General features: G+C 33.0%; 1 protein-coding gene across 1 annotated transcript in view; it reads right to left on the bottom strand.

The window, feature by feature from the left end:
* The window catches only part of BMT2 (base methyltransferase of 25S rRNA 2 homolog), a 95,772-nt gene that overhangs the window by 3,803 nt on the left and 68,147 nt on the right, over positions 1 to 23,822 (bottom strand). The window contains exon 4 of the mRNA XM_016138070.2: positions 17,511 to 17,625. Coding sequence (XP_015993556.2) covers positions 17,511 to 17,625 — 115 coding nt within the window. The remainder of the gene's footprint in view (positions 1 to 17,510; positions 17,626 to 23,822) is intronic.

Here is a 23,822-nt window from a genome sequence, read left to right as displayed (position 1 = left end):
TTTGTTAAATATTAAAACTCTATAGGAATGATCCAGAATAAGTGGTTTTACAATTAGATAAACTTAGTTCCCTTAATCATAATTATTAATTAACAAAGATATGAACTAATTCCTTAGTCCCTCATTCTTGTTAGTCGGTAGACAAGCTGGGTTACATAATCATCTGAACTACCTATTAGGGATAATTATACATAAAGCTCTATTACATGGAAAAGATTGTTTTTCCTTCTTCCCTTTACTTTTTTTTTTTTTGCTAGCTTTATTAAAGTGTAACTGACATACAAACAAATATAATGGACAAATATATCTAAAGTATACATCTTTGATAAGTTTTGACATACACTTGTGAAACCACTGCCACAATCAAGTTAATGAACATATCTAACACCACAAAAAGTTTCCTTGTGCCCCTTTAGAATAACTTCCTCTCACTCTCCCTGCTCTTCCTCTGCCATAAGTCAATTACTGATGTGATTTCTATCACTATAGATTAGTTTGCATTTCCTGGAATAAATGGAGTAATACAAAATAATGTACTCTTATTTTGCATGGTTTCTTTCACACAGCACAATTGTTTTGAGAGTCATCCCTTTTTTTTTTTTTTTTTTTTTGCGTGTGTTGATAGTTTATTCCTTTTTAATTGCTGAGGTATCCTACTGGATCAAAGATATACCACAGTTTATTTATCCATATACCTGTTCATGACTACTTGGATCATTTATAGTTTTTAGCTATTACAACTCAAGCTGCTATGAATCTTATTTGTGTTTAAATGGATATGCTTTCATTTGAATATTCTTATTTGTGTTTAAATGGATATGCTTTCGTCTTGGGTAAATATGCAGAAATGAGATGGTTGGTTCATATAGTATATGTATACTTAACTTTTAAAGAAACTGCAAAATTGCTTTCAAAAGCAGTTATCCAGTTTTATATTCCCAGCAGAAGTACATGAGAGTTCCAGTTTCTCCAAATCCTCAGGTGTGTAACGGTTTCCTGTGGTTTTAATTCCCATTTTCCTGATGAGTAGTGGTATTTACCTCCTTTAGATGTATTTATTTACCATCTAGATATCTTCTTTGGTAAAGTGCATGTTTAAATCTTTTGCCTATTTAAAAGTAATTGGGTTGCTTTAAATTGGGGGGGGGGACTACTCATTTTATTATTGAGTTTGAGAGTTCTTTAAATCTAAAACATTTTCTCTGTGGCTTGTCTTTTCATTCTCTTAACAGTCTTTCAAAGAGAAGAATTTTTTAATTTTAATGAAGGCCAATTAATCAATTTGTTCTTTTATAAACTGCTTTTGGTGTTATATCTAAGAAATCTTTCCTAATCCAATGTTACTAAGAGAATGTATTATTGGTGTCAAGACAGAAGGTCCACAAATAGTCCATCATGATGGAAAATTAGCAATCCATAAGTTTGACTATTTGTGGACCTTCTGTCTTGACACCAATAATACATTCTCTTGATTATTGAGCTTTAAAATAAATTTTAAAACAAGGTAGTGTTACTCTTCACCAAAAAGTTTTAGTTATTCTAGGTACTTTGAATTTCCACACAAATCAGAATAAGTTTTTCAAATTCTACAAAAAAGCCTGCTAGGATTTTGAACAAAAATGCACTGACTCTATAGATCAATTTGAGGAAAAATGACATGTTAACAATATTGAGTTTTTCTACCAATAAACATGGTATATCTCCTTACTTATTTGGGTTATTAAGTTCTCTCAATAATTTATAGTTTTCAGTAAGAGGTCCTTCCACATCTTTTGTCAGATTTACATGAAACATTTATATTTATATAGATATGTTCATATACTAAATAAATATTGCATATTTCATGCTATTGTAAATTGCACTGTTTAATTTCTAATTGTAGCTAGTATATATAAATCAATTGAGTTTTGTATATTGATGTTATTTTATACATGCAATCTTGCTAAACTCATTTACAACTTGTAGCAGTTTCTCTGTAGCCTCCAAGGAATAAGCTAATAGATGATTAATGTCATTTGTGAATAAAGACTGTTTTATTTTCCCATTTGGAGGCCTGTTACTTTTTTTTTTTTTTTTTTTTTTTTTTTTTTTTTTTTTATTGTACTGGCTAGAACCTCTATAGCATGCTGATGGAAGGGCTGAGAGTAAATATCCTCATCTTGTTTTAGTTCTAGTTCTTGTGGGAAAAGCATTTTTTGTTTTACTATTAAGTGTGATATCAGCTGTAGGTTTTTTCAGACACTCTTTTGTCAGGTTGAGGAAACTGCCTTCAAGTACTTCAGAGTTTTAATCAGGAAAGAATGTTTGAATTTTTGGGAAATACTTGTCTATAACTATTGAACTATTGAGATAACCTTTATTAGTTTATTACTCTGGTGAAAGACTGAGTGTTTTTTTGAACATTAAACCAATCTTATACTCCTGGAATAAACCAAACTTAGCCAAAGTTATATTATCCTTTTTAAAATATTGTTGAATACAATATGCTAAAATTTTATGTAAACATTTGACTGTATTCATGAGGAATACAGTACATAGTCCACCCCGTTTTTTTTTTTTTTTTTAATTTCCATATTGTCTGTCTGGTTTTGGTATCAGGGTAACAGCTTCATAGAATGAGTTGGGGAGTATTTCATCAATTTTAGTTTTTTGGATGAATTTTTTGGATAATTGGTATTACTTCTTCTTTAACCATATGGTAGATTTTAACAGTGAAGCCATGGGGGCCGGTAATTCTTTTTTTGTGGGGCAGTTTTTAACTGCCAGTACAAATTCCTTTAATATATTTAGGTTATCTATTTCTTCATCAGTGAGCTTGTTAGTATGTGTCTTCAAAGGAACTTTATATTGCATTCTTTGTTCACAACATAGGTCTAGTTTCCTTTCATCATCATATATTTGACTTCCTTTCCCTCTTCATCCCCCTCTCACTTGTTCCCTCAGGTAACCATCAAACTATTGTCTGTGTCTATGAGTTTGTTACTTTGTTTTATATCCCACATGAGTGAAACCACATGGTTCTTGTCCTGGATCTGACCTACTTCATTCAGTATGATACTCTCAAGGTCTATTTATTTTGTTAATATTGTTGGCAATATTTCATCCTTTTCGTCAGGCCGAGGTGGTATCTCGGAGTGGTTTGATCTGCATTTTCCTTCCAGCAAATGAAGCTAATCATCTTTTCATATATGTTGGCTATTTGTATTGTCTTCTTGGGAAACGTGTCTGTTCAGGTCCTCAGCCCAATTTTTTAAATGACTGGATTTTTGGTTGTTGAATTTTAAGAGGTCTTTATATATTTTGGAAAGTATCCCTTTATTGGAGGTATTGTTTACAAGTATCTTTGCCCATTTAGTTGGCCAATGGTTTCTTCTGCAGTGCAGAAGATTTTTAGTTTGATGTAGTCCCATTCATTTATTTTTGTTTTTAATTCCCTTATCTTTGGGGATCAAGTTCATAAAAACCTGAGACCAAGCTACATAAGTTTAGTACCTATGTTTTCTTCTATGTATTTTACTGGTCCAGGTCTTATTATTTAAGTTTTTAATCTGTTTTGAGTTAATTTTTGTATATGGAGTCAGTTTCATTCTTTTCTATGTGGCTCTTCAATTTTCCCGACAACACTGATTTAAGAGCCTTTCTTTCTCTCCACTGTAGTTTTTTGATTCCTCAGTTGATAGTTGCCCATTTAGGTATGGGTTTATTTCTGGGACGTCAATTCTGTTCCATTGATTTGAGTGTCAGTTTTCTGCCAGTACCATACTGTTCTGATTACTGTAGCTTGTAGTATAATTTGAAGTCAGGAATGTGGTATCTCTGGCTTTATCCCCCTGTCCCCCATACTTCAGGATTACCTTCGGCTATTTGGAGTCTTTTGTGGTTCCATATAATTTAAGGATATTTTGTTCTATTTCCTTGAAAAATGCTGTTGTGGAGTTTCGATGGGAACTGCATTAAAAATGAATATTGCTTTGGGTAGTATGGCCATTTTAGTAATGCTGATTTTTCCAATCTGTGAACACAGAATGTGTTTCCATTTCTTTGTGTCTCCTTTAATTTCTTTCAACAAAATCTTGTAGTTTTCAGCGTATAGGTCCTTTACTTCCTTTGTTAAGCTTATTCCTAGGTATTTTATTCTTTTTGATGCACCTGGCAAATAGGATTGTTTTCTCATTCCTTTTTCGATGTTTCATTGTTAGTATATAAAAATAAAATGGATTTTGTACACTGATTTTGGATTCTGCAACTTGAATATATTTGTTTATTGTTTCTAGCAGGTTTTTTTGGTAGAGTCTTTAGGGTTTTTATACATAAAGAATCCTGTCATTTGTAAAAAGTGACAATTTTACTTCTTTTCCAATTCAGATGCCTTTTATTTTTCTTGCTTGGCTAGGACTTCCAGTACTATACTGAATTCACAGTGCTGAGAGTGGACATCCTTGTCTTGTTACTGATCTCAGAGATAATTTTCAGTTTTTCACCATTAAGGATGATAGTAGCTGAGGGTTTGTCATAAACAGCCTTAATTATGTTGAAGTACTTTCCTTCTGTACTCTTTTATTAATGTTTTAATCATAAATGAGGTTGTATATTTTCAAATGCATTTTTTGACATCTATTCATAAAATCATGTGATTTTTATCTCTTTTTTTGTTGTTAATGTGATATATCATACTGATTGATTTGTATATGCTGAAACCTCTTTGCATCCCTAGGATGAGCCCTACTTGATCATGATACTATCTTTTTAATGTATGGTTGGGTTCAATATGCTAGTATATTGTTTAGAATTTCCACATCTACATTCATCAGTGATTTGTCTCCGTAATTTTTTGTATTGCCCTTACTAGGTTTTGATATCAGGTATTGTTGGCCTCATAAAATGAGCTAGGAAGTACATCCTCTCCTTCAATTGTTTGGAAAAGTTTGATAAGACTAGGTATTGAAATATTCTTTGAATGTTTGGTAGAATTCACTAGTGAAGCCATCTGGCCCTGGACTTTTACTTTTTGGGATTTTTGATGATTGTTTCAATTTCCTTACTGATCAGTCTTTAGATTCTCCAATTCTCATGATTCATTCTAGTAAGAACTTGTCCACTTCTCGTAGTTTATTGAATTTGGTGGCATATAGCCTTTCAGGACCATACAGTATTTTTGTATAGTCCTTTATATTTCTGTGGTGTCCATTTTACCTCTCCCTCGTTTCTGATTTTGAGTCTTTTTTTTTTTTCTTTGTGAATATAGCTAGAAGTTTGTCAGTTTTATTAACCTTTTCAAAGAATTGTGTCTTTGTTGCATTACTTTTACTACTGTCTTTTTGTTCTCTATTTTGTTTAATTCTGCTCTATTTTTTATTATTTTATTCCTTTTACTGACTTTGGGCTTCATTTGTTTTCTTTTTAGTTTTTAAAGGTAAAGTAAGGTTGTTTGAGATTTTTCTTGTTTTTTTTTTTTTTTTTTTTTTTAGGTAGGCCTGTAATTCTATAAACTTTCCTTTTATTATCACTTTTGCTGCATCCCCCAAATTTTGATATACCATATTACCATTCACATTTGTCTCTATATATCTTTTGATCTCTAATTTCTTCTTTGACCCAGTCACTCAGTAGCATGTTGTTTAATCTCCACATATTTTTTTCCATCTTTCTTTGTGCAGTTGATTTCTAATTTCAAAGAATTATGATTAAAGAATATGTTTGATATGATTTCAGTCTTCTTAAATTTATTGATGCTAGTTTTGTGCCCCAACATATGGTCGATCCTTGAGACTGTTCCATGTGCATTAGAGAAGAATGCATATTCTGGTGTTCTGAAATGAAATGCTCTGTAACTATAGACTATGTCTATTTGTTTTAATTTGTCATTTAAGGCTGAAATTTCTTATTGATTTTCTCTTTAGATGATCTATCCATCACTATCAATGGGGTATTTACTATAATTGTGTTTTTGTCAGTTTCTCCCCTTTAGGTCTGTTAGTAATTTTGGTTCTCCCAGGTTGGGTGCATATATATTTACAAGTGTTACATCTTCCTGATGTATTGTCCCATTTATCATTATCGAATGTCCACCTTTGTCACTTGATATTCTTTTTTATCTTGAAATCTATTTTGTCTGATAAAAGTACAGCTACACTCACTTTTCTCTGGATACTATTTCTTGGAATACCATCTTCCACCTGTTAACCCTGAGTCTATGTGTGTCTGTAGCTGAGATGGGTCTCCCGAAGGCAACATATAGTTGGGTCTCATTTTTCAATCCATCCTGCTACTCTGTGTCTTTTGATTGTTGAGTTCAGTCCATTTACGTTTAGGGTAATTATTAATACATGGAGACTTCTTATAGCCATTTTATCGTTTGTTTTCTGGTTGCTGTTTCCATTCCCCCCACCCCCGTGTTTCTGTTTGTTATTTTAGTTTGGTAGTATTCTGTGATCTTTTCCTATGTTATGTGTCTCAGCTCTAGATTTTTTTTTTGTTGTTGCCATTAGGTTTATGCAAAAAAAAAAAAAAAAAAAAAGTCATATATACCATAGTTGTTTTCTTTGGATTGCATGTCATTTCTATTCATCTGTGCAAGTTCTGTTTTTCCCCTCTCCACTTAAATCATCTCTTTTTGTGCTGTGTGTTTATTTCCAAATTGGAATACCAAATTGCAAAAGCTATTTTCTTATTTTTAAAAAATGCTTTCACCTTTAATTTGTGTTATGCCTAAGTGTTTAATACACTATTCTGAAAAAGTTGCAACTTCCTGAGCCATCTGTCATCTTACTCAATTTTGTATCCTTTTGACTTTTTATTTCAGGTAGAAGTGCTCCTTTCAACATTTCTTGTAATGCAAATTTTGTGGTGATAAATTTCCTCAGTGTTGTGTGTCTGGAAAAATCCTTTATTTCTCCTTCTAAAGGATAACTGTGCTGGACATATTATTCTTGGCTTGTGATTGCTCTTTTTCAATATTCTGACTAGTTCATTCTTAGTTTGTATGGTTTCTTCTGAAAAATCCAAAGTTAATTTAATGTGGTTTCCATTATAGGGTACAGTCTTCTTTTCCAATGGATGCCTTGAGAATTGTTGGTCATTAACTTTTGGCAGTTCTAATCCAATGTGCCTTGAAGTTTTGTTTTGTTTTTTTTTTTTAAATTGAGATAATTAGGTGTTCTTTTAGCTTCTTAGATCCCAGGGTCCAGTTCTTTCTATAAGTTTGGGAAGTTCTCATCTATTACTTGTTTGAATAAGTTCTTTGATTACTTCTCCCTCTCTTCTTCTTCTTCTTTATTCTTATATATCTCTTTCTAATGGAGTCAGATAGTTCTTGCAGAGTCCTTCTGTCTGTCCGTCCATCCTTCCTTCCTCTCAATTCTCTCTTCTTCAACCTGAGTCATTTGCAGCCATCTATCTTCAAGATCACTAAATCTTTCTACCATCTGGTCTATTTCCTAAGCTCTCTCATTCTTCATCTCATTTATTTCTTCAGTTCCAGAAGTTCTGTTTGGTTCCTTTAAATAGTTTCAAGTTCTCTGGTAAAGTATCCTTTTGTTTGATGATTTCATTCTTGAGCAACAAACTAGCTTTGTGAGTTTTCTTTTGAAGCTTCTCATATGTCTTTTATTTTCAGAATTGTCATCTTTAATTGTCTGTCATTTAAATCACAACCTCCCAGATCTCTGAGTTTATTTTTTGGAGATTTTTCATTTTCTTTCTGAACTACCTTGTTACCTTGGTTAGCCAGGGTACTTGATGGATTTTTTTTTCTCTGCTTTTTAAACTACTAGTTGCCTTTAACTCTGCTCAGCATGTTGGTAAGTAGAGCTCTTTCTTTTGTTTACTAGTATATGCTGCTATAGTGCAAGTTTTAGTTTTCTCTTACATGTACTACTGGGACTTCTGGGATCTCAGTGGGGTGGTGTTGCCTCAGCCTGAAAACTGCCCCATATTCCCTGAGAAGGTGGGCAACCCTTAAAACCAGTTTGCCTTGGTCTCAGGGCACCACCCTTGTGAAGGTGTGTGATGGGTGATGGTGTTCCCAGCCTGTGAATTCCTGATGCTCTCTCCTGCAATCAGAACCACCGGCACTAAGCATACTATGAGAAGGTGTCTCAGCTGCCTCTACTAGGTCCCAAAGTGACAGGTGGGGGAGGGCTGGGCAAGGGAGGTGGCCTGGCATCTGTGGCTATGTTCTTTTCATTGGGTTCAGCACAATGAGTGCAGGGCACTCTAGCTGGAATGTTGCTTCTGCCCCTTGGCAACCCACATATATTGCTGCAGCATTTGCTGGAACCAGCAAGCTACAGGATGGGCAAAGCTATTCAATTTGCCCAGTGGGGGCTGCACCACATTCACTGCTACCACATTCACTGAAGCCAAGACCAGTGCTGGAATACATCTGTGGCTCTGGTCTTTGTCTGGTATTTGTCCTTCCCCATATCATGTGTCTTGCACTCACTACTAGAGGCCCACCTTCAGATGTCTCAATGTGCAGATCTCTCAGATATGTTTGGGTTAAGTAGGGACTCCTTTATTGAATTATGCTTGTCCAACCTATTCTATCTTTAAGGGTAGACACCAAGAGGTTTTCTCACACTGCCATCACTCTCAATTTTCCCTTTTTTTCTGAAAGTTTTCTATTTCATTTCATTTAGATCAAATTTCTGCTGATACTTATTTTGTCCTTTTTTTTTTAATGCTGAAAAGTTGCTCTCAGTGCTTTAAGACCCTTCTTATTTTCTAATAAAGGTGTTTAGTATTGAAAAATTTTCCCTAAATATTACTTTATTAACATGTTAGGCATGTTGGTCTCTTATGTTTTATCTTCATTTCAAAATGTAGTCCAATTTTCCTGGTGAGTTCTTTAAATGATGTTTGAACTGATCAATTATTGAGATAGGGATATTAAAATCTTCAACTATATGTAATTACTATAATTTGCATTTTAATGAGAATATGTGTAAATGTCTCCAACTATAATTTTACGAATGTCTATTTCTCCTTGCTAGTTTATCAGTTTTTGTTTTACGTATTTTGAAGTTGTTATTAGGTGCATAAATGTTTAGGATTGAGCTGTACTCTGATGAATTAATCATTTTATCATTATGAAATAACCATATTTTTAAATTAGTTTCAAGTACACATTACGTTGGTTATATATTTATATAGTTTATGAAATGATCCCCCAACTGCTTTCTCTCCTGGCTCTACATCTAGCAATTACATTAATGCTAATTGTATTCCCTATGACATGCTCCCCATTCCTGCAACCATCTATCAACTACTAATTTGTATTTATTTAACCCTTCACACCTCCAACCTCCCTCTCCTCTGGCTGATACATTGCCCTCTGTAAGTCTGTTTTTGACTAGTTTGTTCTTTTTGTTCCTTAGATTCTGCATATAAGTGAAATCATATGGTATTTATCTTTCTCTATCTGACTTATTTCACTCGGCCTAATAACCTGTAGGTCTATCCATGTCATTGCAAATGGTAGGATTTCATTTTTATGGCTGAGTAATTTTCCACTGTATATATATGTGCTTCTTTATCTAGTCATCTGTTGATGGGTATTTGGTTACTTCCATATCTTGGCTATTGTAAATTGTGCTACCATGAATATTGGGGTGCAAAGATCTTTACAAATTACTGTTTTGGTTTTCTTTGGATAAGCATCCAGAAGTGCAATTGCTGGGTCAAAAGATATATCCATTTTTAATTTTCTGAGAAACCTCCAGACTGTTTACCATAGTGGCTGTGCCAATTTGCAATCCCACCAACAGTGTATGAGGGTTCCCTTTTCTCCACATCCTCACCAACACTTGTTGTTCTTTAATTTATTGCTGATAGCCATTTTGACAAATGTGCGGTGATACCTCATTGCGGTTTTAATTTTTATTTCTCTGATGATTGGTGACCTTGAGCATCTTTTCGTATGTCAATTGGGCCATCTGTATTTCCTCTTTGGAGAAATATATTCATGTCTTCTGCCCACTTTTTAATTAGATTGTTTGCTCTTTTTGAAATTACCACCTTTATTGCTATTAATATTCTTTGTTATGACAACCACTTTGTCTGATTATAATACAGCTATACCAGCTTTCTTTTGTCCATCCTCTTGCTTTTAATCTGTGTGTTTATGATTAAAGTGCATTTTTTTTATGAAGCATATATTTGTGTATTGTGTTTTTAGCCAATCTGACAATCTCTGCCTTTTAACTGGGGTATTTGAGCCATAGGGATTTAAGGTGATTACTGATTCACTAAGTTTAAATCTGTAATCTTGTTATTTATTTTCTATCTGTCCCATCTGTTTACTGTCTCCTTTCTTCTGTTTTTTTGCCAACTTTGGGATTAACTGAATTTCTTTATGATTCCATTTTTATCTTCTTTGTTGGCTTATTAATTATAACTGTTTTGTTACTTCAGTGGTTGCTTTAAGATTTATAATATAGATCTTTAATATATCAAATCTACCTTCAAATAATATTTCACCATTTCATGTATATATAAGAACCTTAAAACAGTATATTTCCATTTCTCCTTTCTCCTTCTCATTCATTGTATTATTGTTGCCATATTTTGCCTTCAGTTTTGAAAGATGTTTTCACTAGGTATGGGATTCTAGGTGACAACTTTTATTTTTCAGTACTTTAACGTCTTTTTTTTTTTTTTTAAATCCTGTGACTGCTTTAAAGATTTCCTTTATTGATTTTTTGGGGGAGAAGTTTGATTACCATGTTCCTTGGTGTAGTTTTTTTGGTGCTTGGGCTTTGTTGAGCTTCTTGGATTTGTAGACTTGTAGCTTTTATTAAATTTGGAAAATCACATCCCCCCGGCCCCTACCATTTGGGAAGAGATTCCAACTATGCTTATGTTTGGCCACTTGATATCGTTTCACTGATCGCTGATGCTCTTACATTTTAAAAATTCTCTTTATTTAATTTTGGGTATTTTCTATTGCCATGTTTTCAATTTAACTTATGCAATATTTAATATACCATTAATTCCATCCAGTTTGTTTCTTATCGTACTTTGTAGTAATCTATCTCTAGAAGTTAGATTTGCATATTTTAAAATATCTTCCATGTATCTACTTAACTTCTGGTAACTATGGAATATAGTCATAATGCACTAATGTCCTTGTTTTCTAATTTTAACATCTGTGTCATTTCAGGGTTGTTCTCTCTTGGCTGATTTATGTTCTCGGTGTGGGTCTTATTTTCTTGCTCCTTTACATGGCTAGTTACTTCTTTATTAGATGCCAAACATGGTGAATTTTACCTTGCTGAATGCTGAATGGCTTTGCATTGTTATATATATGTTCCTGAGCTTTTTTTTTCTGGGATGTAATTAAGTTGCCTAGAGACAGTTTGAGATTTTTGTGTCTTGCTTTAAAGATTTGTTAGGTGAAAATGGAGCAGTTTTCATTGTAGGGCTACTTATTCTCCACCAGTAAGACAAAGCTCTTATGTGTACTCTACCCAATGCATTGTGATTCTTTAGGATTCCATTGTGGCTGGTGGAAATAGTTACTATTTCTAGCCTGTGTGAGTGCCAAGCACTATAATCTCTGGCCTCTCCACATGGTGCTTCCTTCAGACTCATGTAGTTTTCTCATATATGTATTGATCTGTAATCAGCTGTGTACTCAAGGAGGACTCTGCAGCTCTCATATCTTTGATACTCTGCCCTAGGAACCCTAGCTGTCTTGGTCTCCCAGGATTCTGAGTTCTGCCTCCACAACTCAGGTAATCAGCTGGGCTTGGGTTTTCTCTTTGTGCCAAGTCCTGGAAACTATCTGAAGGATATATACTGGTACAATTGTAGGGCTCATGTTATTTATTTACACTCAAATAGGGAACACCAACCTTCATTACCTGATGTTCAGTGTCTTGAAAATTATTGTGAATATTTTGTTCACTTTTGTTTGTGTTTCAGGCAAGAGAAAGAGAATCAGTCTGGTCCGTGTGACTCAATCTTGGCTGGAAGTGTGTCTTTCCTGTTTGTTTTAATTACAGAGTTCTGAAACTGTGAAAGTCTGATTCCATTACTAAACTTATGTATAGCAGGTGTTTTGCCTTCTCTAGTGACTTTACAATTTAAAGTTTAAAGCCTTATCTGTAAACAAATTAAATATTTTAAGAATAACATATAAACCTGAAGTTTAGAGCAAATATTCATCATTTTCTCAGCAGCCCCCTAAGGACATTTCTATTTTATACCTTCAGGAAAGAAGGAAAGAGGCACCGATACTTTAAAATTATAACTCCAGATGGAAACAGGAATTCTCTGCAGTAATAAGCTAAGAACAGCAGTTTTACCATGAAGCAAACATCTCTCTATCTTTAGGAAGTAGATTCAACAGTAATGGTTTTAGAATTTTCTTGTCTCTCAATGTCTCTCACGTATATTTATACTAAACAGTCATACTCATCAAAATTAAATAAAAGATGTACACAAAAGATGAATGTTCTAGACGTCAGAAACATGACAGAGTAAGAGATATCCCTAGATTTCTCCCCTTGAAACAACAATAAACTGACATCTAAAATTCAACCCCAAACACCTAACCTTCACATGAGCATGTCTGAGTATGGAATCTACACATAAGAGCTACCACAGGTCAGAACCCAGGGAGTTAAGCGGTAGACTAGGAGAAAAAAGAAGCTGGCTCTTACAGCTGGAGCTCACTGCAGGAGGAAGGGGAGAGGAGAAGGTGCGGTGGGTTCCCTGAACAACCCTGTCTGGGAGAGCTGTGAGCCCCACGCAGTAGCAGTGCCCAAGGATCAGGGCAGAAAACACAGAAGAGGGAAAGGCAGAGAAGCAACAGCTGTTTATTATCAGCCAAGGTTGCAAAACGCAAGGCTAAGCCACAGCCCCCATTTTCCAACCCAGATGGCCCTGTCCACTATATCCTCCAAGAAAGAACACCACGAACCCCAAGGGAATCTGAGGAAATGCTGCCGAAACTGTTGCTAACACTGACACGGGCTGAGACTGAGGTAGCAAATGTAATTGAATATTTATAAGAAAAGAGGCATTATTAAGACTTTATATAAAGCAGGGATCCAAGAGACTTAGATGCCACCTACTGGGAAACTAAAGAAAAAATGCCATCTTAACAACAGGCTAAAGAGAGACCTTTATACAATAAATCTTTCTGGAAAAAGAGCAGAATAAACTTCCATTAATGACAAGGCAGAGAAATACTCCATTAAACACCATGAACTAAGGAGACAAGGTAGCTCAGAAATAAAGAAACAAATATAAGGGGAATGAAATCATGTCAACCATATTCTCTGATCATAGTACTTTAAAACTAGAGATCAATTGTTCAAAGAAAGCAGGAAGAACTACAAATACATGGAGATTAAACAACATGCTACTGAAGAATAACTGGGTCACAGAAGAAATAAAAAGAGATCAAGAGATACATAGAAACAACTGATAATGATAGTACAACATAGCAAAACTTTCAGGACACAGCAAAAGCGGTCATAAGAGGAAAGTTCTTATCATTACAGGCCCATCTCCAAAAACAAGAACAAGACTAAATAAATAGCCTAACGCTTCATCTTAAAACTAAAGAAACAAATGCAGTCTAAATTTAGCAGAAGGAAACAAATACTTAAAATTAGAGCAGAATGAAATGACATTGAAAACAAAAGAAAACAATAGAAAAAACAAATGCGACAAAGAGCTGGTTCTTTGAGAAGGAAAATAAAATTGACAAACCCCTGGCTAGACTCACTAAAGAAAAAACAGAAAGGACACAGATAAACAAAATCAGGGATAAAGGAGGAGAAATTATAATAGATATGGTAGAAATATAAAGGATCATATAAGAATACTCTAAAAAACATATAACACTTAATTTAATAACCTAGAAGAAACAGAGAAGTACTTAGAAATACACAACCTTCCTAGACTGAATTAAGAACTGGAAAATCTAAATAGACCGACCAGCAGTATGGAAACTGAAACAATCATCAAAAACCTATCAAAAAGTAACAGTCCAGGCTTCGCCAGTGAATTCTACCAAATATTCAAAGTAAATTTAATACCTATTCTCCTTGAACTCTTCCAAAAAAATCGAAGAGGAGAGACAATACTTCCTAACTGATTTTATGAGGCCAATATTACCAAAACCTAGAAAAGATAACATAAAAAAAGAAAAATACAGACCAATATCTCTCATGAACACTGATGTAAAAATCCTAAATAAAATACTAGCAAACCGAATACGGCAACATATTAAAAAGATTATACACCACGATCAAGTGGGCTCCATCCCAGGGGCACAGGGATGGTTCACCATATGCAAATCAATTAATGTGATACATCACATAAATTAAAAAATAAGAAACACCTGATCATATCAATAGATGCAGAAAAAGCCTTCGACAAGATACAGCAAATATTTATGATCGAAACACTTAACAAAATCAGTATAGAAGGAAAGTACCTTACCATAATAAGGCCATATATGACAAAACCTCAGCCAACATTATACTTCATGGTGAATAACTAAAAACCTCCCCTCTAAGATCAGGCATAAGACAAGGCTGTCTGCTATTGACATTGTTCTTTCATATAACATTGAAGGTCCTAGTGAGTGTAATCAGGCAAGAGAAAGATATAAAAGGCATCCCAATAGGAAACGAAGTCAAACTGTCACTATTTGCAGATGACATGATTCTCTATATGCAAAACCCTAAAGACTCCACAAGAACACTACTAGAAACAAGCAAATACAGTAAAGTTTCTGGATAGAAAATCAATGTTCAAAAATCCATAGCATTTGTATACTCTAATAATGAACTGTTAGAAAAAGAAGTGAAAAAAATAATTCCTATTAAAATTTCAACAAAAAGAATAAAACAACTGGGAATAAACTTAATGAAACATGTGAAGGACCTATAAAATGAAAACTATAAGACCTTTTATTTAAAAAAATTGAAGATAGAAAGAAATGAAAAGATATTCCATTTTCTTCAATTGGAAGAATCGACATAGCTAAAATGACCTTATTGCCTAAAGCATTATACAGATTTAATGTAACCCCCCCCGTCAAAATCTGAAAAGCAATTTTTAAAGAAATAGAACAAAAAGTCATCAGATTTGTATGAAAGCACAAAAGACCTCAAATTGCCAAAGCCATCCTAAGAAAAAAAGAACAAGGCTGGAGGCATCACTTAGCCTGACTTCAAATTTTACTACGAAGCGACAGTAATCAAAACAGCATGGTATTGGCAGAATAACCTACACACAGACCAGTGGAACAGAATCGAGAGTCTAGAAGTAAACCCATGTTTATATGGGCAAATAATTTTCAACAAAAGAGCCAAAAACATACAGTGAAGAAAGCAAAGCCTCTTTAATAAATGGTGCTGGGAAAACTGGAAAGCCACCTGCAAAAGAATGAAACTAGACTGTTGTCTATCACCACACACCAAAATTAACTCGAAATGGATTAAAGACCTAGATGTAAAGCCTGAAACTATAAATTACATAGTAGAAACATAGGAGCTAAACTCAAGGACTTGGATTTTATGAATTTGGCCTCAAAGGCAAGGGAACTAAAAGCCAAAATTAATGAATGGGACTACATCAAACTAAAAAGCTTCTGCACAGCAAAAGAAACTGTCAACAAAGCAAAGAGACATCTATCCAAATGGGAGAAGAAATTGGCAAGCAATGTCTCTGATAAGAGCCTAACATGCAAAATATACAAAGAATTCATACCACTCAACAACAACAACAACAACAACAAAAAAACCGATCTAATTTAAAAATGGGCAGAGGATCTGAACAGACACTTCTCCCTAGAGGACATACAAATGGCCAACAGATATATGAAAAGATGCTCAACATTGCTAGCTATTAGGGAAATGCAAATCAAAACCACGATGAGATACCGTCTCACACCTGTTAGAATAGCTATAATCAACAGGTCAAGTAATAACAAATGTTGGAGAGGATGTGGAGAAAAAGGAATTCTCATACACTGCTGGTGAGAGCGGAAATTGGTATAGCCACTATGGAAAACAGTGTGGAGGTTTCTCAACGAACTAAGAACTGATCTACCATATGATCCACCAAACCCTCTACTGGGTATTTACTGCAAAGACTTGAAAATCCATATCATAAAAGATATTTGCACACTGATGTTCATAGCCGCACTATTCACTGTGGCCAGGACATGGAAGCAACGGAAGTGTCTTACGATAGATGATTGGCTAAAGAAGCCGTGGTACATACATACAATGGTGTATTACTCAGCCATAGGAAGAGATGAAATACTGCCATTGCAAAAATGTGGATGGAACTTCAGATAATAACGATAAGCAAAACAAGCCAGACAGACACAATTGAAAATCAAATATCACTTATATGTGGGACAATAGACTAGTGATTACCAGAAGGAAGCGGGGAGAAATAGGTAGATGGTGGGAAAAGGGTCAAATATGTGGTAATAGAAAGAAATCTAACTATGGGCAGTCAACACACAATGCAATATATATACATGCCTTAGTGCTAAATTGTACACCTGAAACTTTCTGGATTTCATTAATCATTGTCATCATAAAAAAAAAAAAAGTTGAATGTTTATGTAGAAATATTTTAACAATTACAGCAATTATTTCATTCGCATTCACTATATAACTAGTACTTTGCTATATGATTTAAACATGTCTTCTCGTGTAAACATTACAACAATCTTATGAAGTATGGTGCGCTACTAAGTTCATTATAAACATTACATGATGAGTAAACTGAGGCTGAGATTCAAACCTATGTTAAAAATAAGATTGCATTCTTTTACTCAAAAAGTACTTACTGATTGCTTAATATACAAGGCATACTTCTGGGTGCTGGGAAGATAGCAGTGTGGAAAACAAAATCACTAATCGAAAGCATTTATACTCTAATGTACAGTCTCTTTATAACAATAAAAAAGCGATGTGTAAATTGTTATATCAAAAGTAAAATGGCAAACCAATTTATGTCAATAAAAAACATCTAATTTCAAAAATAAAGGAAACATTCTGTGTACAGGTAAGCAGTATCATGTAGTAAGTACAACAAATAGCTGGGATTTAATACAATTTTAGTTGACTCCAGCACTCTTGTTCTTTCCACTAATCCATAATGGCTCTATATCATAACACATTTCAGTAAGAGATGCATTAAAAAAAAAATCCAAACAAAAAGCCGAAACACTACAGCTATCTGGAAATCTCGGTAATCTACTAAAGTTTCCAGACTGCACAAATAGATGATAAACTGGGAAGAAAACTAGAAAAAATAAAAACATGGTACTGGTCAAGTTAATATTGGTTAACCAAATGCTCAAAAATTTTCATTTAATATATATTTAGTTTTAAATAGAAAAAATCTCTTATCAACTTGCAATAGTAAATATATTTGCTACTTCAGGAATGTAAAGAGTGCTTTTCCTCTGTAAATATACATGTAAATTATTCAAATATCAAAACAAAACAAAACATAATTATGCATACCTCTACAGCAGGTACAATGTCTATGCCAACAGTTAGAAATTCTTCAAACTTCAGAAAGGGGTTAAAGCAGCTGCCAACATCAAGTAATCTGATCTTTCCTGAGGTTTGTAGTAACCTAAAAACAGATTATTTTGTTTTATAAAAAAGCAAAATAAATATAAAGTATAAGATAAAGTTCAAACATTTGAAAATAAAAAATGTCATACAGATTATTGGCTCTAACTTTTTGGTCTCAGGATTCCTTTAACACATTTAAAAATTACTGAGGGCCTTAAAAAGCTTTGTTTATATAGATTAGATCTGTCAATAATATTATATTTGAAATTAAAACTGAATAGTTTAAAAACATTTATTAATTCATTCATAAAGTATATGTTACTGTAAATTATATATTTTTAATGAAAAATCTAGATTAAAGATAGTGAAAAATGAGGTGTGGTTTTACGTTTTTTCAAGTCTCTTCAATGTCTGGCTTAAAAGAAGACTGGTGGAATCTCATATCTGTTTTTGCATACAAGCTGTTCCAACATTGCATATCATGTAGTCTCTAGAAAACTACACTCTATACTCTTGAGAAAATGAGAGTCTAAAAGGCAAATGACATGTTAGTATTACTGTGAAAATAATTTCTCCCCTACAGAGACCCTGAAGGGGTCTTGGATCTTTAGAGATAAAAAAAAAAATCCATTAACAAATCAATTCTCAGTAGTCAATATAACAATGTCTTTGTACTTTGACTCAATGATTTAAAAGGATTGAAGAAAGAAACAAATAGTATTTTTAAGTTATAAAAAAATTTTGTTTTATTTTTATTTAAGAGTTTTCCTCATGTCCAAAAACGCAGGAAAAAATGAAGGTGAACAAAACCAGAAATGAACATATTTTAAAGTTGGTCAAGTGCAACTAATATGGCTTTACATGACAGCAAGGATGAAGGAAAATAGTGGACTTGCTGGTCTGAAGCCTATAGTCCTAATGTTGATAGTAAAACAATAACAAAAATCAACTTCAGATGCATGTTATTGTCACTGATATTAAGATAATTTTCTTTTAAAAAATTATGAGTAGATATTGGAAAAATAAAGTAAAGAAAGTATAGGGAAATAATTAGGCAAAAACAGCCTCTTGGTTCCTTGAAGTCTAAAAGGCCTTGAGAACCTGTTCAGCTTCTCTTCCTATACCTCATCTAGTATATTACCTAGGGTAATTAAGGAGGAGTTAACAACAGACAGTAGGTTAAGCTCCTGGAAAAGGCATTATTAAGTCAAAATAATATAAAGTTGATTTTTTTTTAGAGGAGGAACGTAATCAATAGTTACATTTTTAACCACATGTTGATGTTCTAAGATTTTATAGAAATGATCATAATCACCATTTGATTACAAATGAACTATATAAGACATGTCTGATAGAGTACATGCCACTGTATAGTACCATAAAAATAATATGAAACTATTAAAAATATTTTTGTCCATAAAGTTTTATTTAAGAACTCTGAAAAGGAGCTAAGGTGGTATAAGGAAATAACATTTCACCAAAGAGGGTCTTCATTTTCTATACCGATAAGACAACTCAATAATTCTGACTATGACCATCAGATCAGTAGTGTCAGTTCTTGCAAACAATAGCTAGAAACTCTCCCAGTGAAAAGAGCTGCTCTTAGAGTGCAAGAGGTAATTTTCTGTACTGAAGTCAATCAGGAAGCAGATTATTATTTGTATGGGTAATGCCTGTAACAAAATACTTGAAATATCACAGTACATTAGTTCCAATGAAGAGAGAGGGCTGCAAACTGTGGCATAGGTTCCAAGTTGCTAAACAGTGCAAAGATTCAGTAGATAAGGACCATAGAAACGTCTGGTATATAGCTGACACTGCTCAATTAATCTGAATACCCAAATCATAAACAGTTAAATGAGAATATATAACAAAATGTAATACTATATCCACAACTAGTTCATCATTATAATCTTTACTTGGGGCTATGGTTAAAAACAAGAGTTCTGCAGTCAGAGAGACTAAAATCAAAATCCGATTCTGTTCTTTACCTATGGGGACAATAATGGTATCCACCTTTAAGAGCTGTTCCAAGGATTAAATGACATAATACGTTCATAATGCTTGACCCAATATCTGCTACATGGTGAATGCTCAAGAAGCAGTAAATATTATTGTTAGCTATTAATATTATTTTATAGTACATTAAATTATTTTGTGGTATATCCACTAATGATCTTCCTAGACCTAGTAAAAAAATGTCTCACACTAAATTATATACTAGTAAATTATTAGCAAAAAATTTCTGATACTCTTTATTTTAAAAAGTACATCATGAATATTCTATCTGGATAGATAATCCAATTCAACATGATACAATCACATGGATTAACCTAATAACATTAAATCTCAGTCCATTTCAAATTATTTGGTTTAGTGCCTTCATTTTTTATTTGTACTAAACATATATTTACAGTTTAAAGACTAATCATGTTAGATGTATATTTCCCATGTCATTTTTTTATGCCATTATTGTTTTTCCTCTATGGATAAACTTTGTTATTAAAACTTCATTTTTCATGATTGGTTACAGAAATACAACTGATTTTTATATACTGACTTTGTACTAAGTTCTTGTTATCTTGACTGCTTATCTGTATATTATTTTGAGTATTCTAATCTAGGTATCTTATTATATAATCTGTGAAAAATAACATTTGTATTTCTTTTTTCCCTGTCTACCCACTCATGCAAGCTTCCACCTATTTCTTGCCTGTTTTGCCCAAGACTTCTAATACAGTGTTAAACGGAAGTATGAGCAAGCACTGCTATTTTGTTCCTAGTCTCAGAGAGAACATTCTAGTGTTTCACCATTAAATGCAATGATTTTTTTAGGTTTTGTGTACTACTATTGTTAAAGTTTAAAAAACTTCTCTTATACTTTGATAGTGCTTCAAATTTTTTTTTTTAAACACAACTATGTTGGAGTTTATCAAATGTATTCTACTTGGCTACTCAGATAAGACTTTAATCTGTTTATGTGGTAGAGTACACTCATTAATTTTGTAGTGTTAAATCAACCTTCCATTTTGGGGAATGATCTAATTTGGTTTTGATATATTATCCTTTCATAGAGTAGTTTGATATATTATTCTTTTCACAGAGTATTTGTTTTATATATGTATATACAGTCACTTCTTACTATTTGTGGCAGAAATGGTATATAAAGTCACTACAAACACTAAACCATGGCTTAGGCCTCTGGTCACAACATTTTTCTCAACAGATCAGCAAATAACTTGGATGTATATGTGTTTCTGTTTAAAGACATTTTATTTAATATATATTATGATTTATTAACACAAGTCACAGTCAACACCATTATAACTCATGCCTAAAGAAAGCTTACCGCTCACAGCCATTTTCTCTGTAAGGCATTTATTAATATAGCCTTGTTGTATTTAGATATAATAGACAGAATTTCAACACTATGCATTGGGGCCATTTTAAAAGCAATATCATAAAAATGTTAAAAATGGGACCCTAAATAGATTGAGAAATGGACATTTCCTTATACAGTCATGCTCTGCATAACAACATTTCAAAGTTTGGACTGCATATATGACGGTGGTCCCATAAAATTATAATGAAGCTGAAAAATTCCTATCAGTGACATTATACTGTAGCAATGCAATACTCACATGTTTGTGGTGATGCTGGTGTAAACACACCTACTGTTCTGCCAGTCATATAAAAATATAATACATACAATTATGTACAGTACATAATACTTGATAGTGATAACAAACAACCAATGGTTATTTATGTATCTACTATATTATATTCTTTATCATTATTTTAGAGTGTACTCTTTCTACTTACAAAAACAAGTTTGTGTTGGCAGTTCCAGCAGCAGCCTTATATATCTCATGATTACCTTGGCTCTTGATTACATCATTTTCTTGTGCGCTTGATTTAATCTAAAGCTGTTTTATACAGTAACATCCTGTACAGGCTTGTAGCCTAGGATCAATGGGCTATATACCATATAGTCCAGGTGTGTAGTAGGCTACATACCATCTAGATTTGTGTAAGCACACTCAATGATGTTTGCACAATGAGGAAATAACCGAACAATGCATTTCTTAGGACATTATCCTGATGTTAAACAATGCATGACTGTACTTGAAAGCTGCAACAAGACAGAGTGTTTCTTGTTCAACTTCACCTGGGAAGGTGTGTGTCAGATAACTCAACTTTTTCGACTCTCTGCTAATATCCACAAATAACTAAAAATGCCATGAGTATTGATATTGGACTTAGAAATAAATTTTAGCAAGATTACATTGCAGATACGAATTTTTAAGTATTGAGGAGTGACGATATATATATTTTAGGATTTTTGTATCTGTTCCTGAGTGAGACCAGATTATAAACTTTCCCTTTTTGTACTGTCTATGGAGGGTTTTAATATCAAGGTTATACTAGACTCCTAAGATGAGTATGAGAGATTTCCTTATATTCTATTTTTAAAGAGTCTGTGTATAACAGAATTCATTTTCCCTTGAATGTTAACTAGAACTTGCTGATGAAGCCATTTGGGCCTGGAGTTTTACTTTCGAGAAGTTTTTTAACCACTGATTTAATATCTTTAGTGATTATGTCATTCTGTCAAATTTATGATCACAAAATTATTCATTGTACTTCTGTATCTTTTAAATATCTTCGGTAGGTATAAATTACCCCTTTAAATCCTAAAATTGATTATTTGTGACTTTTGCTTTTTGTAATCTGCCTCAGAGATTTTAAATTTTCATACTGTCTTTACAAAATTCTAACTTTTATCTATGTTGATCTTTCTTCCTGCTCTTATCTTTATTATTTGTTTTTCACTTTTTTTTTGAGAGGGAGAGGTGATACTTATTTGCTGATTCTCTTTTTGAGATAGATTCTTAGTTCATTAATTTTCAGCATTTCTTCTTTATAATATATGTATTTAAGCTATAAATTTCCCTTTAAGTGATGCTTTAGCCAGATCCACAAACTTTAATAGAAAGCATTTTTATAACATTTTTTGATAAAGTGTTTTTTTTTTTCCACAGAAATGTAGTATTTAGTTGAAATATTTTCTAATTTTCATTATAATTCAGCTCATGGATGTTTTTTAGGTTATTTTCTAAACCTTTAGGAATCACTTATTTGCCTTTTGGTATCAATTTTTAGCTTAATTAGCACTGTCATTAGAGAATATACTCTGCATAATTTCAACCCTTTGAATCTTGACATATACTTTCTAGATTTTTATAAATTTAATGTAACATTTTTTAAATGTAATTTAAAAATTTTATAAATTTTTGTAAAATATTTTTATAAATGTTACATGTATTGGTGAAATGAAAATGACCGCAGTTTGTGGATACACTATTTTATATATGGCCATTAGGGCACGTTTTTAATCATGTTATTCAAATACTACATGGTCTTACTTTTTGAATGCTTGCTCTCTCAATTACTGAATATGTGTAAAAATCTTCCAATTTATTCTTAAAGAAGCAGAAAATAGAAAATCTCCATAAATTGATTTGATTTTTTTTCATTTTTGCAAAAAAAAAAAAAGAATATAAAAAAAATAAAACCTCAGGATTTGGAAACAAGGTAGATGTTTTAAGGAAGGGATGGGACATCTGAATATATACCCTTTTTTGTAGTTTTAACTTTTGAAAGTTGTTAGTTTAACAGATTTAAAAAAAAATTCACAGGAATCTCAAAACAAACAAACACAAAACAGTAAGAAAAACTAATGAACCTAACTATATATTGAGTAACATAGGAGCAAAAAAACCCTGATGACTTCTAAACACAATGTGCTGACTATAAATAAATAACCTAAATAGGTTATTTTAAGGACAAAAAGAACCACAAAGAAATCCTGAATTTTACTTAGTATGTTATTGTGATTCTGAGGCACCCATTTTGAAATTATTTTGCATGTACTGAAGTGCTGAGAGAATGGGACAATAAACTAAAGTTGCTGAAGATACAAATTCAGAATGAAGAAAAAGGGAGAAAGAACCTTATGATGGGCTAGAATTAGAGGTTTCTTATGAAAGGGTGTAGAAGCAATGACATCCCAGTAAGAATGAGCATAATTAATGCCAGAACTTGGTCTCTTACAAAAGGAATGTATATTCTTAGAAGAATGGCTTATTCCAGGGTTGAAGCGGAGAAAGTACAAGGGGAGCCTGGATAATCTTATTGTATTAGAAAGTAAGGTAATGCTCCAAAACTAACGGGAGCGTATTAAAAGTTCAAAGA

Source organism: Rousettus aegyptiacus, unplaced genomic scaffold (assembly GCF_014176215.1).
Source record: "Rousettus aegyptiacus isolate mRouAeg1 unplaced genomic scaffold, mRouAeg1.p scaffold_m13_p_13, whole genome shotgun sequence".
Taxonomy (NCBI): domain Eukaryota; kingdom Metazoa; phylum Chordata; class Mammalia; order Chiroptera; family Pteropodidae; genus Rousettus; species Rousettus aegyptiacus.
Note: the sequence above shows the minus strand (reverse complement) of the source record. Positions and strands in the feature narration are given on the sequence as shown.